At 37.3% G+C, this 12,653-nt stretch overlaps 1 protein-coding gene across 1 annotated transcript in view; it reads left to right on the forward strand.

The window, feature by feature from the left end:
• The window catches only part of LOC106914383 (solute carrier family 12 member 9), a 69,655-nt gene that overhangs the window by 6,534 nt on the left and 50,468 nt on the right, over nucleotides 1–12,653 (forward strand). The window contains exons 4-6 of the mRNA XM_088011714.1: nucleotides 386–703; nucleotides 2,187–2,294; nucleotides 3,963–4,074. Of these exons, the coding sequence (XP_087867840.1) occupies nucleotides 386–703; nucleotides 2,187–2,294; nucleotides 3,963–4,074 (538 nt within the window). The remainder of the gene's footprint in view (nucleotides 1–385; nucleotides 704–2,186; nucleotides 2,295–3,962; nucleotides 4,075–12,653) is intronic.

A 12,653-nucleotide genomic window follows, 5' to 3' on the forward strand; every position in this document is an offset into this window, starting at 1 on the left:
GATTTCTTGATTTGTGCATTTATCTGTACCATGTCCTGCCAAAGTATTAAAAGTTATTACTTTAATAATGAAGTCTCTATAAACAAAGTTGTGCTCCCAAAAAAAAAAAAGGGCTGGTTGAGACCAAAGCACCAGACTGAAGATTGTTGTCATCCAGTTTTGGTAGAAAGAGATGGAGAATTGAGAACATCGATAAACAATGCATATGGAAATTATTAAGTTTGTTTTAATTTATCATGCTACTAATTGATTTATTGCTTTTTGCGACAGCCCTAACACAGGTGAAAGACTGAGGAAAACATGAGGCAGAAACTATCTGGGATTCCTTTTGTTATTCAAATCAAAGCTTCCTAGTCATTACATTTCCTCTCATGTTTCATTTTAGATCCAACCGTGGCTCCCAGTTCACAACAGGTCCTGCCGTCAGGTTACTGGTGGTCCCTGCTGTACGGCACCGGTATCCTCTTGCTGTGCCTCATAGTATGCCTGGTCGGAGCCCACATCTACGCCAAGGCCACTTTCGTCATCTTCCTGGTGGTCATCTCGGTTCTGATCATGATCTTCATCAGCTTCTTTGTTGTGAAACCTAAACCGGTCACGTTGCCAAGCCCCTTCAAGCCATCCAACGGGACGGGCCCTGTGTATCCCACCACGGCTAATTTTACTGGATTCAAGCTGGAAACACTGATGGGAAATCTGTACGGTAAGATTGAGTGACTAGAATAGAAAGCCTTGATTTTTTTTTTCTGCCAAGTATATTGTTTTGTGGCCACTTTAAAATGAATGATTTTTATTTGCTAATACAAATTTTTGAAAATTTTGAATATTCCTCAAATATTTTTTTCACTTTCTGGGCAAGTTGAGAATTAATGACTATTTATTTATTTATTTATTCTGACAAAATGCAGATTCCTATTGGTAAAGCCTAGAGTTCCAGTTGGATTTTTAGATGCATCTCTAATTATTACTTAAGGTTTTGGATCGAGCCTGTTCTTTTTATACATCATGATGGCAGCAGATGTTCTTGTGAAACAAGGGAAAAGGAAGTGAGGGTTTGTTCACGCAGTAGCTTCATAAGCTCTGAAACCATCAGCTCATTTGTGGGTTTAAATATAGAGTTTTACTAATGTTGACATCTGATCGGTGGCAGTGCATATGACCATTAAACCCTGACTGGTGATTCAGAAGCTTAAAGACATCCTCTAAAACATTTTAAAGCCATTTTTGTTTTAATGTGGCCAACGTTCTTTATTTCATAAGGTGCAACTTCTAAGTTCATTAAATGAACGTTTTCCTCTTTTAAATTGAGCCTGCTGTCCACCGGTTGTATGCGTACACCAGAGCAGGAATAATGAGCATTATGGGCTTAAAACCCTGTTAACTCTGATGATTATTGGCAGCCATTTAAGCTTCTAGGATCTGAACTGGTTTTCCCCCGGCAGACCAGACAGGAAAGAGCAGAAGGCGTTTCGCCTACACTTCCTGGAAGATCACAACATATTTGACTCACGTTTGACATGATGTTCTTTGGATTCTTATTCCTACAAAACAAACAGTCAGCTTGAGAGGATTTAATTTCAAGCACATGATTACTGAGCTAATTGCTTGTAACTCAGGCCTGTACTCACGGAAACTATCTACAGACCCACATTTAAAATAATCCTGATTCACTTTACCAGCTGTTTACAGAAGAAATGCATACACATTACTGTTTCATAATTTCAGTGAGCATTGTAAAATGTATCATGTTCATTTAAACCCTGTATTTTTATAGAAAGAACTAATGAGCTAAATGTAAGATAAAGGGTCTTGTATATAAACATAAATCAAAAATGCACACAAAAGGACTGAATTAGTTAAAATCTAAGCCATTGAGCTAACCTCAACCTTATCAGAGCGAATAATAATATAAAAACATTTGTTCATACATGAATGAAAGAACAGAATATATTCCTGTGTGAACTTTTGTGGGAGTGAAATTAGATTTTTACCAGTAAAACTTGATTGCTGATGCTGTACTCGACAGAAAAGTTTGAAGAGGGTTACTTGTTCAGAGACTTGCAGAGATTACGTTTCATATCCAGAGGGTTGCAGAGCTTTCTCTGCCATCAAACCAAGTTCAACTTACTGATGATGATGATGATAGAAGCAGACCTACAGTCACTTACTGGTATTTCTTCTTCCAGCTGGCTACGTTGAAGACTACACCACTGGGAAGATGATGTCCTTCGCCACCGTATTTGCTGTGATGTTCAACGGCTGCACCGGCATCATGACAGGCTCTAATATGTCAGGTAGGCATGGTGATGTCATAGCCTGATTATCTGTGGAGGAATCAGTCATCTACAAAAATAAGACCGCTTTCATTTCTAATAGAATTATCTTTAATAATAAAGGCTATTTCCATTTCATCCTAGCGGACTGACAAACAAAGATGAATCCAATCAAAGATGGACAATATTTGGATATTTTTTATCCCCTTATTTGCAAAGTATTTCTGAACTCAGAAGCAGATTATTAATTTATTAGTCTCATCATTGAATGAGCCACATCACTGTGCCAAAACAATCACTTAGTCAGTTGAGGTTGGCCTCATGTTTGGCTCTAGAACATTATGAAATATGTTGACAATCAATCAATCCCGCCTCTTCCCCGCTATGTCTGATGAATAAGGATGGAATAATATTTTTTTCCTCCCACGTCTCAATTTATTTTCCACATTCCAGTTTTTCCTGCTTATTTTTTCCTTAAATATCAGGTGGAAATGCATATGTCTTCATAAGCTTAATGTAAAGAATTTCAACAATTTAATGGAAAAACTATTTAAATGTCGTTGGGTGAAATAAAATTTGATAGCAGTCATTTTTTTAATAAGTGTTTTCTATAAAAGTTAAGGTAGCACATGTGTTTAAGGAACATATTAAGAGCGTTTTCCACTTTACTCATTTTCAGGATGTTGCTTCTGTGTTTTCTGGTTTTTACACAGCTGCCTGTGTAAGCATCCCCAGATACACCTATCTTTATCATTTTCACATTAGTATTTATTTCTGCCTCTGTTTGAGTTGGCACAAAAAGTGTTACAGTAAATTCAGTCCAGGTTCATTTTACTTTTGCTGGTCTCTGCAGTGAGGCGGTGATATGATGGGCTGAGAGTTTGCTTTTCTGGTGGTTCTACATCATTTAACAGAGTGTTTATCCAGCCTCATAAACTAACACTTTGCTTTCGACATAATTATTAATGACCTGTGTTATAGCAGGGTTTCACTTCCACTGTAAACGTTGTTGTAAAGGGTGAAATCTCTTCTTGTTTGGGAAAACCTGACGTTGCTCGACTAAATTCATAACTTGTACAATATTTCACATTATACACTGGATTCCATTTTAATTGCTGGATTCTCCCCACATTGTCTGCATCATGGAAATCACAGGCCTCTATTATGTTCCAACATGTTGATGTTCACCATGAACAAACATCTCCATCAAAGACATTGTTCAGGACGTCTTGTGGTTTCCATGGCCAGACCTCAAGGGGGGGGAGTTCCTGGGAGGTTGGATGATGTCTTAAAACTCTTATTCTTGTAAACTATGTTTGTCTTTGTTGAATTATGGACTCCAAATAGATGTTAAATGCCCTTCAACCCATTTCCTGATTAAATTAAATTACACCACTAACTGTTGACTGGCATTGTCTTAACACACCTGAATTATTCAGGCGAGTAAACTCTGTCACTGCTGATCTAGTAATCTGTTCATGACGTTAGCAATCTAACCTCTTTCTGAGGTAAGGATGGAATAAGTTTCCCAGAACTATGCCATGTGCTGCTGTTCACCTGAATTTATATCCACCAAACTGTAGGAACTGATGAGGACCAGATTAGGTTTTTGCATTCAGATACGTAGATATTTTGAATAGAACAGGATGCACTTCTTATTTAACACTTTAAACATGTGCTGTCCACCAGGTGACCTGAAGAATCCCAGCTTCTCTATCCCTCGTGGCACCATCACCGCCGTCATCTTCACCTACATCATCTACAATCTGCTGTGCGTTATGGTGGCCTGCTCCTGTGACCGGTTTGTAACATACATTTTTCTTCATCCCCATCTATTTTTCCAATGTTTCTTACCTTTAGTGCTATTGGTGTAATACGTACAAGCAAAGCATAAGCATTGAATGTTCCCAAAATTGCCCATAAATCAACACATATTCAAGACAGCTAATTAAAGCTGTGAGTATTAATGCACAGTTGTAGTAATGGATGTTAGCATATTGTGTAGAAGAAATCAAATGCTTGGAGCCTGTCAGATAATGCAGACAAAGTTAATTTTCTGCTTCATCAAACAGAACTGAAGCCTCTGAAAGAGGAATCCAATTTCCAACAGATCTATGCCATCTGAGTGTATACCGATAATCCATTTGGGACTCTTTGCTTTTGCTCATTCTTAAAGCTAGATGTTGGGGAAAAACTGGAAATTATCTGATCTTTTAAATAATTTCTTTTACCATGGTTACAAAGAACTCCTTTTTTTGGACAAATTTTGTGCCAAAATGCCTCAACTACCTTGGCTATTGTGACCAGATGATTAATTTACCAGATAAAATAAGCTTGTTGTTTGAGATAACTTGACACCTAAACACTTAGAAACTACTATCAAAATTAGAGGTAGTTTGAAATTTTGTATAGTAATATGCAAAATGGCATTAATAAATGCCATGGATTACAATATAGTGACTGCAATATTCATGCTAAATTTTAAATATATATTTAATTGAGGGTTGATAGCCAGAATCAGGATGATCAGTTTGCAATAAAAGCTTATGTTAGCATTAGCAGATCTAATGCTAACATAAACTAACATTAGTTAGTAGTTCTAGGTCTCTACAACTGTTAGCCAGTGTTCTGGTAGTCCTATTTATGACCTTAAAAATGTAAGGTTTGTGTGAGGTATTCTCCCATCTAGGAACTGGAACAGTGAACAAAAAGCCTTCTGATCAAAAGTGTTTTTTAAAAGCAATTAACTAATTCGGGACCATAATGGCAGGAGAATCCTGTATATCCAAAATAGTTGAAAGTATCATCAATGCATTTTTCAATTCCACATCTGTAGAGATCATCGTCAAAATTGAACGTTAATCTTGATCCCTTATTCATGATGCAACAGTGTTGGTTTTTATGAACCAGTCTTTAAGAACTGTCGAGAGAACAGTCGCCTGCTACTCTGCAAAACTATTCAAATTGTCTGAGTGATGCTTTAATCAGGCTGTGGTTGGCAGCTTCCTGTTATGTGAGCTTTGAACTGTTAAAGATTTTACCTCTTCCAATTGGTTCCTCAGCTTACTGTGGTGGTTGCATCTTCACCTTGCTCTTAAGAGCAGGACTGATAAGTGTTTGAGTCCTTGAAGAGGCGGTTGGTATTTACTTTTTTCTCTCTGTTTCTAACCGTCTCTCCCTGGCTGTCAGCTGCAGAGTGCCAGAGTTCGGTATTGACGTAGCTCTAAAAGCGAATGTTGCCAAGGTGCTAAACTGACATGACAGGGCTATAAAAGAGCATTGGAGATCAATATGGCCATCATTTACCCTGCTGCACCGTCCTCCCTGCATCTACCTGCCACGCTCGCTCTGAGATGAGAGGGTTCTCTAAACATTGCCTCTCTCTACCTCTGGATGACTTGCATACATTCATACCTTTTGAACTGCTTCACATTTTGTCACAATACATCTGCAAATATTATTATGTTTGATATTACTGGGGATTTGATGTAATGGACTAACCAAAACCAGCACATACTTGCAATGTGGAACTGGAATAATACATGATTTTCAAATGTTTTTACTAATAATATGTAAAACCACACACAACCAAAACCCAGAAATAAAATAGATTAAGATGTCTTTGTATACAAAATGCCATTCAAAAAATATTGATAGCCAAAATGGAAATTGAGTTAATTTTAATTTATTATGCAATTTGTTCATTTATTGGTTTATTGCTTATTGTGACAGGCTTTCTTTGACTACGCTGAACCCCTTATGAAACAATCCTGGAAGAAAACCTTTCAGAGGCCCTGAAACACTTGAGACTGGAGTGGAGTTTCATCTTCTAGAAGCATAATGTCCCTAAACATACATCCAGTTCTCCTGCTTAAATCATGCAAAGACAAGTATGAAGTGGAGTATAAGTCTTAATAGTTTAGCTAAACAGGAAGATCTTTCCCAGTTAGAAACATGTGGTTTTGCAGACAGACTTCCTAGATGCCTGGTGTTGACTTTAGTTCATTGTATCTCTGTGTCTTTTAAACAAAAAGGCTGGTAAATACTAGCAAACTCAATGCAGTGTTATGTAGGTATACATACCTCCTCAAAATACTAAATAGGTTTTAAAAGTCCACTGATGTCACAGACTATGTTCTGTAAATCCAACCATATTTATGTTTTGTGTAGAATTCATGTGACCTGGCTAAGTTACTCAGTACAGTGGCAACAGAACAAGTTCTTATTCATGTAGGACGGCTTAGGGAGCATGGGCGAAAGTGAAACGACACCTAGCTTCTCCATGCCTATTGTTACTTAATTCACTCGATCGTTGTCTGATTTTTGACTTTCTCAAGGATATTTGGCCTAAATGTTTATGCAGATGTGATGTCAGAAGCGGGAAGATAAGCTGTTTATTTAACCTTACAGTGGAAAAGTCTGATTGACAAGTTTGCATTTCTTATCTTGTTTTCTGGATTTTTATTTACAGCTGTGACTCATTTAGGGTTGGGCCTTATTGAACAGTTGTTTGCAGTTTTTTTGGATTACTTGCTCATGTGATTATGCAGTGCCGAGAAAAAGTCATCAGACTGTCATTGGACACCTCACTCGTAAAAAGCAGTCAGTAAATTCCCAACCGCCACATCCAGGAAGTAAGAACTGATCCTCAGATACTGACTGCTTCCTCTAGTCAACAATACGTCAATTATAATATCGTTGAAATTTGACATCATTTCAGAAATCTAGTTTTACCTGTCCACATTCATAACACTCAGGAAGAACTTTTCTGATATTTGTTTGTTTTAATGATTATGGCTTAAAGTTAATAATCAGTTTCTCATAATTAGAGTATTTCATAAACCCCATCAAAACTCAGTGGACAAACACCGGCAGGCGGCATGGCTCCCCAAAATATTACTGATTTTGAAAGTTTCACACTAAGCCTCAGTAAATTGATCCTATGCTTCTCACTCCTTCTTCCAGACTCATATTTTTCACAGATCTCTGAAAATGAATGTTTCTTCTTTAGATTTATTGCATTTGCATTTCATCTCCAACTTTTAAATCTTTTGTTTAATGACGAAAACCTAAGGAAAGGGTTGGTATTTTACCAGACACTTTGGTGTCTCTTATTAACAGCCTAGCATTTCAAAACCCACATGGACCATATGGATCATTACCTTAACATTTTCAAATCCAGCATGTTAAATGGTAGAGTTGAAAAAGCAACATAGAGCAACGTAACTGTACCTTCCTGTAATCTGCTGAAGGCCTTCTGCCCTCTTGCTCTTGGTGCTAGAACTACAGACATGTCTCAACATATTGTAGAAAATACAGTTTCCCCTTAAGTAGCATTTTGGGTTTCTGTGCTAACTCTTACTTCATTTTAAACACCTTGCCAACACTGTGAATATCTAAGAGCCTTCGTCACTCTGTTCCATTTCAGACAACTAACAGTTTTCTGTCTCTAACTCTAAACAAGGCATAAAACATGTCACGAAACTATATTTATTGAGTTTGTGCAAAGAACTACCAGAAAAACAACCATTTTGTTTAAATATTGTTTTAATTTTTCTAACGGTAAATTGTTTTAGAAATCTGGGGCACAAAAATTGTAGTCTGAGTCTTTGAGAAAACGGTTTTGATTTTTATGAACACTGTATTCTAAACTACACAGTCAGAAATAAAAGCTCTAGATGAGTAAATAGACTTTATTATCATAAACAATGATGTATGGTTAAACAAGTGCTTAATTTCTTGCAAATATTAACATCTTCTGCTCTTATGCAGGGCAAACTCACAGACTAATTTATGCACCGTACACATAATTAATAGAAGAAAACACTTTTTCATATTCATAAGTGCTAAATGATTCTAGAGGCAATTACACAGCAGTTATGGCAAATAAAGACCTTGCCAGCAGCTTCATAAGAAGAGTTGTAGTTGGCAATTATAGGAAACAAAACCATGCTGACAAACGGGCTCATTAAAGCCCAAAAGCTTCATGACACAAGAATACCAAATCAGGTTTTTTTTTTTTTAGAGAAATGACTGAAATAATTTGCATATTCTATGAAAATAATAAGCATCAAGATCAGAGAGTAGCTGTTATTTCACAGTAAATGCAGACAAAACACTACATGCAGTGGTTTTTAATGATGGATTACATATGGAGGTGTTGGATATTGACTGTATTAGGGTGTAATGAGGAAACTCCTCACATTAAGACCATTAATGTACCAGGTGCTGGCTTTTTATGGGGAGTGAAATAAAAACTAAACATGTTATTACAACTGTCGCCCAAAGGGTGGCAGTCATGCTCTCTCAACAAAGTCAGTGAGTCTTCAGCTGGTCAAACTAAAAGTAACAAAAACAACGTTCAAATCAGACTGTTTATTTAGATTTCTGCCTCATGCAAATTCAAGTCCTTTCCCGATAGAGCGGTATAGATTATAAACTTTTAGAAGCGAATGGGTCCATGGGTGCCTGAGCCGAGGCAGTGGACGGTTTCCCAGCATCTCACACCTTCACACAGGTGTGAGCCGTTGACAGCATGCGCTCATTATAACAGGGAATGAGGTCAGGAGACTCAGAGTTGACACCTACTGAAACTGATTAGGCAGTGGTGTCCAAAATCAGTCCTCAAGGGCCGGCATCCTACATGTTTTAGTTCTTTCCCTGGTTCAACACACCTAAATCGAATGATGGTTCATTAGCAGGAATCTGCAGAACTTTATGACATGCTGAGGAGGTAGTTGGACCATTTGAATCAAATGTTGTTGAAGCAGAGATGCATCTAAAACTGGCAGGACACCAGGCCCTTTGCGGCTGGAGCTGGACAATCGTGGGCTACAACACGTCTCAACAATCGGCGTCTTTCAAAAATGTTGAGATGTTTGTGTTTAGTGGGATTTTTAAAATGTCAGGGTAGATTTTAAACAGACAAATCACTTATTATTGTATGAAAATTGACTAAAAACATTTTTAAAAAGCTTATTTTCTGTACCCAGTCATAATGGTCACCAATTCCCAATTTAGGGAATGTTTTATGTATAGTGAATCAGGAATCATGCAACGTAGTTACTCCTTTTCAGCTGCTGATAAATAACATTGTTGAGAAAAAAAAAAGCTTTAGTTGTCTGTGCATCTTCTTTACAGACTAATGTTAATAGAGTGGACACATATGTAGTCTATTTTGACAACGCATGCCAGAACATTAAAAGTGCCAGGGAAGGAAAGGAGACTACCCGAGGGTGTGTGAGGGGGGGAATCTATTAACCTCCAGTGACCACCCAACCAGCCATGACTGATTACCCTGTCGCTATGTTATCAACCTCTTTTAGTAGTCTGTGTGTAATGTGTAAATTCTATGTCTGTTCTGCAGTGCATCTACAAACTGAGTTGTTTTACTCTGATGTTGGCTTGGCATAGACAGGTACGGCATTCTGACAGTTTCATCACAATCGTGTGAAACGTTACACCACAAAAACAGAGAACAAAAATATATAAAATGATTGTGATTTGTCTAAAACGGAAACACAGCAGTTATTCTTGTTGAGACAATATAACATATTGTAACATGTTATTCCAGCTCTAATAACTTTTTATTATAACACTGATTTCAAAAACTTTATTTGGCACTAGTGACCTTTAATCAAGGTCAGGAGCTTCGGCTGATAAGTTGACGACATGGCAAACGGAGCAATCAAACCCGGAGTTGCTGCATCAGTGGCTCCACGCCGTCTCTATCTATGTTTGATAAACAGCAAGATTTGAAATGCACAGCAACAAGTGGGGGGAGGGTAACAGTATGATAATTTGTGCTTCAGGCATCGGTGTAAAAATTTCAACAACTCCAGCACTTCTTCTGTCATTCCTTCTCAGGAAGAGTGTACAACCATTAGAGAGTAACGGCTATGAAACTAGAACTTTTTACAGCTTTTATACACCTTGATGCAGTAATCAGCTCATAATAAATCTTAAATATGTACTTGGCTGAACAAGAAAGCTAATTTGCATTGGGTTTATTGGGAAGTACCAATATAAAGATTTGTACTGGTATTAATATTGCTGATATTTACTGATATTATATATATTTTACTAATCTTTCGTCAGTTTGAAAAAAAATGACCACACTGTTAACATGGTCTCAGTTTTATTTATTGGACCAATACAGATTCTTTAAAAAAAACAAAGATCAGCCAATACCGATGTTACTGACAATATCTCTTGCGTCCGTAGCTTATTTATTTATTGTAACACTTGTTTGTTTTCCTCTACTTCTGATTCCACATGTAAGAGAGAATCCATTTGTGGGTTGAGCAGATGAGGAAGTTATCAGGCTTTACAACAGGACGAGATGTGTTTACAACTGGGAAATCATCAGTTAATCAGTCAAGTTTATATGTATAGCATATTTTAGCAACCAGGCAGTTCAAAGTGCTTTACATCATAAAAACACAAGAACAACAAGTCATAAAAACAACATTCAGTCAGCAATTGAGAAACCAGTGATAAACATTACACTTTAAGTGCCATCATCAAGCTCATCAACACACTCTGAATATGTTGCTTAATGTTTTATTCGGTGTAGTTCAACAGCAATTCTAAATAGACAGGTTTTTAGCCGTGATTTAGAGGAACTCAGTGTTTCAGCTGTTTTGCAGTTTTCTGGAAGTTTGTTCCAGATTTGTGGTGCCTAGAAGCTGAATGCTGCTTCTCCATGGTTGGTTCTGGTTCTGGAGATGCAGCGCAGGCCAGAACCAGAAGACCTGAGAAAGAAATAATCACCCAAACTCAAACTTCCGTGCCTTTTTGTATAGTTTTTAAACTTTTTTTTTTCTTTTTTTAATAATATGCCTTCCTTGCTAAAAAAAAAAAAAATGTCTTATTGAATTATTTTCTATTTGGCTTGACTGACTTCTGTGTGTGTGTGTGTGTGTGTGTGAGTGAACATATAATTGACTCCCACAATGCTGCATGTCTGTGACCTGTGGGCCTATCCCACCCTGTGCTACAGACGTCTTTGTATTAATAACCTGACTTGATAATGATATTAATTCGAATCTGCCGGGCCTTCTTTTGTGCTGCTATCTCTGACATGCAGCTTTGTGAATCTGGGTAAAATCCGCTCACCCCCCCCTGAGGTGCTACTGTCTATCTTGTCTTCTCAGCTCTTGTCTCCTCACATTTTGTGTCTGATTCATCTGTTTTCAAACAGCTCTGTTTCCCTTAAACCCGTTTTTGCCTCCACTCTCATGAAAACACATTTCTCATGTGTTCTCATGCTAACTTTGTGCAATTTGTTTTTACTCCTCCTAAACCTCTGCCAATGATATGAATCTTTCACCTTTCACCTTATTTTCTTTCTGCACATTTACTGACTTTAGCCCAATTCTGATGATAAAAATATCCAGTTATCCTTAACGTAGAACACATTTCTGATGCCTTTGTTCATTGGACTCTGTCTTTACCAACACAAATATTTTCAAAAGCAATGATATTTTTGTTATTTTTTCTTTTGGTATTTGAACCTCCCATCCACATATAATTTAAATATTTTTATAAAACAGAATCCACAGTTATTTTGGAAGATTTAAAAAAAAAATCTTAAACCCTGGACTTCATGCTCAGGATCTTGTTCTTTAAATGTTAATGTTGTTACCACCATCTACTGACAGAATAGTTATAACATTTTTATTGAAATCTGGAAGATTTCAATCTGTCTGGATTTAGGTGTGTTTTTTTTTGTTTTCCTTTTTCAAAACCAGGAAAAAAAGAAATGTGAAACTGTAGTTCCTGGACAGAGATAAGTCTAACATCCCTGCTCTGCTTTTTCCACACTCTCGTCCTCCCTGTCCGATTGTCAGGTACTATCGCCCCACAGCAGCTTTTTGGGCTTCCACTTCTCCTACCTCCTTCATCTCCTTGTCTATCATCCACCCATCCATCCACCAACCACGCTCTCTTTTTTGGTAATCTCTTCACTGCAGTGATTATGTTCACTTTTGAAGAAGGGGTTTTAACAATGGCGGGATCACTGGCCAAGTCATGCAATTCTGTGTTCTTTCTGAATAAAAAGCTGCTTCCCTTGGAAAGAGAATGGAGCTAGGGGAGAAATGAAATTGGACTGAATCTTGAAGATCTTGAAGAAAAATATTGGTCTTCTTTATGTAACCCCAACAATCAATGCTTTCGAGCAAATATTAATAGCTTAGTCAAGATAATGAAGTGTGAATGCACTGACATGAGAATTTGGGACAATATTGATATCAGATAAAACTATATTGCTGTGACTGATTGATTCTTACCAGTATTATGTATATTTCCCTTTCTGTGAGAAAAATGACCATGCCATTGACATTCCTTCTCTGCTACAGTGAAACAATCCTACATGAA

Source organism: Poecilia mexicana, unplaced genomic scaffold, assembly GCF_051168715.1.
Source record: "Poecilia mexicana isolate PSO_F unplaced genomic scaffold, ASM5116871v1 scaffold_13, whole genome shotgun sequence".
In the NCBI taxonomy this organism is placed as follows: Eukaryota; Metazoa; Chordata; class Actinopteri; order Cyprinodontiformes; family Poeciliidae; genus Poecilia; species Poecilia mexicana.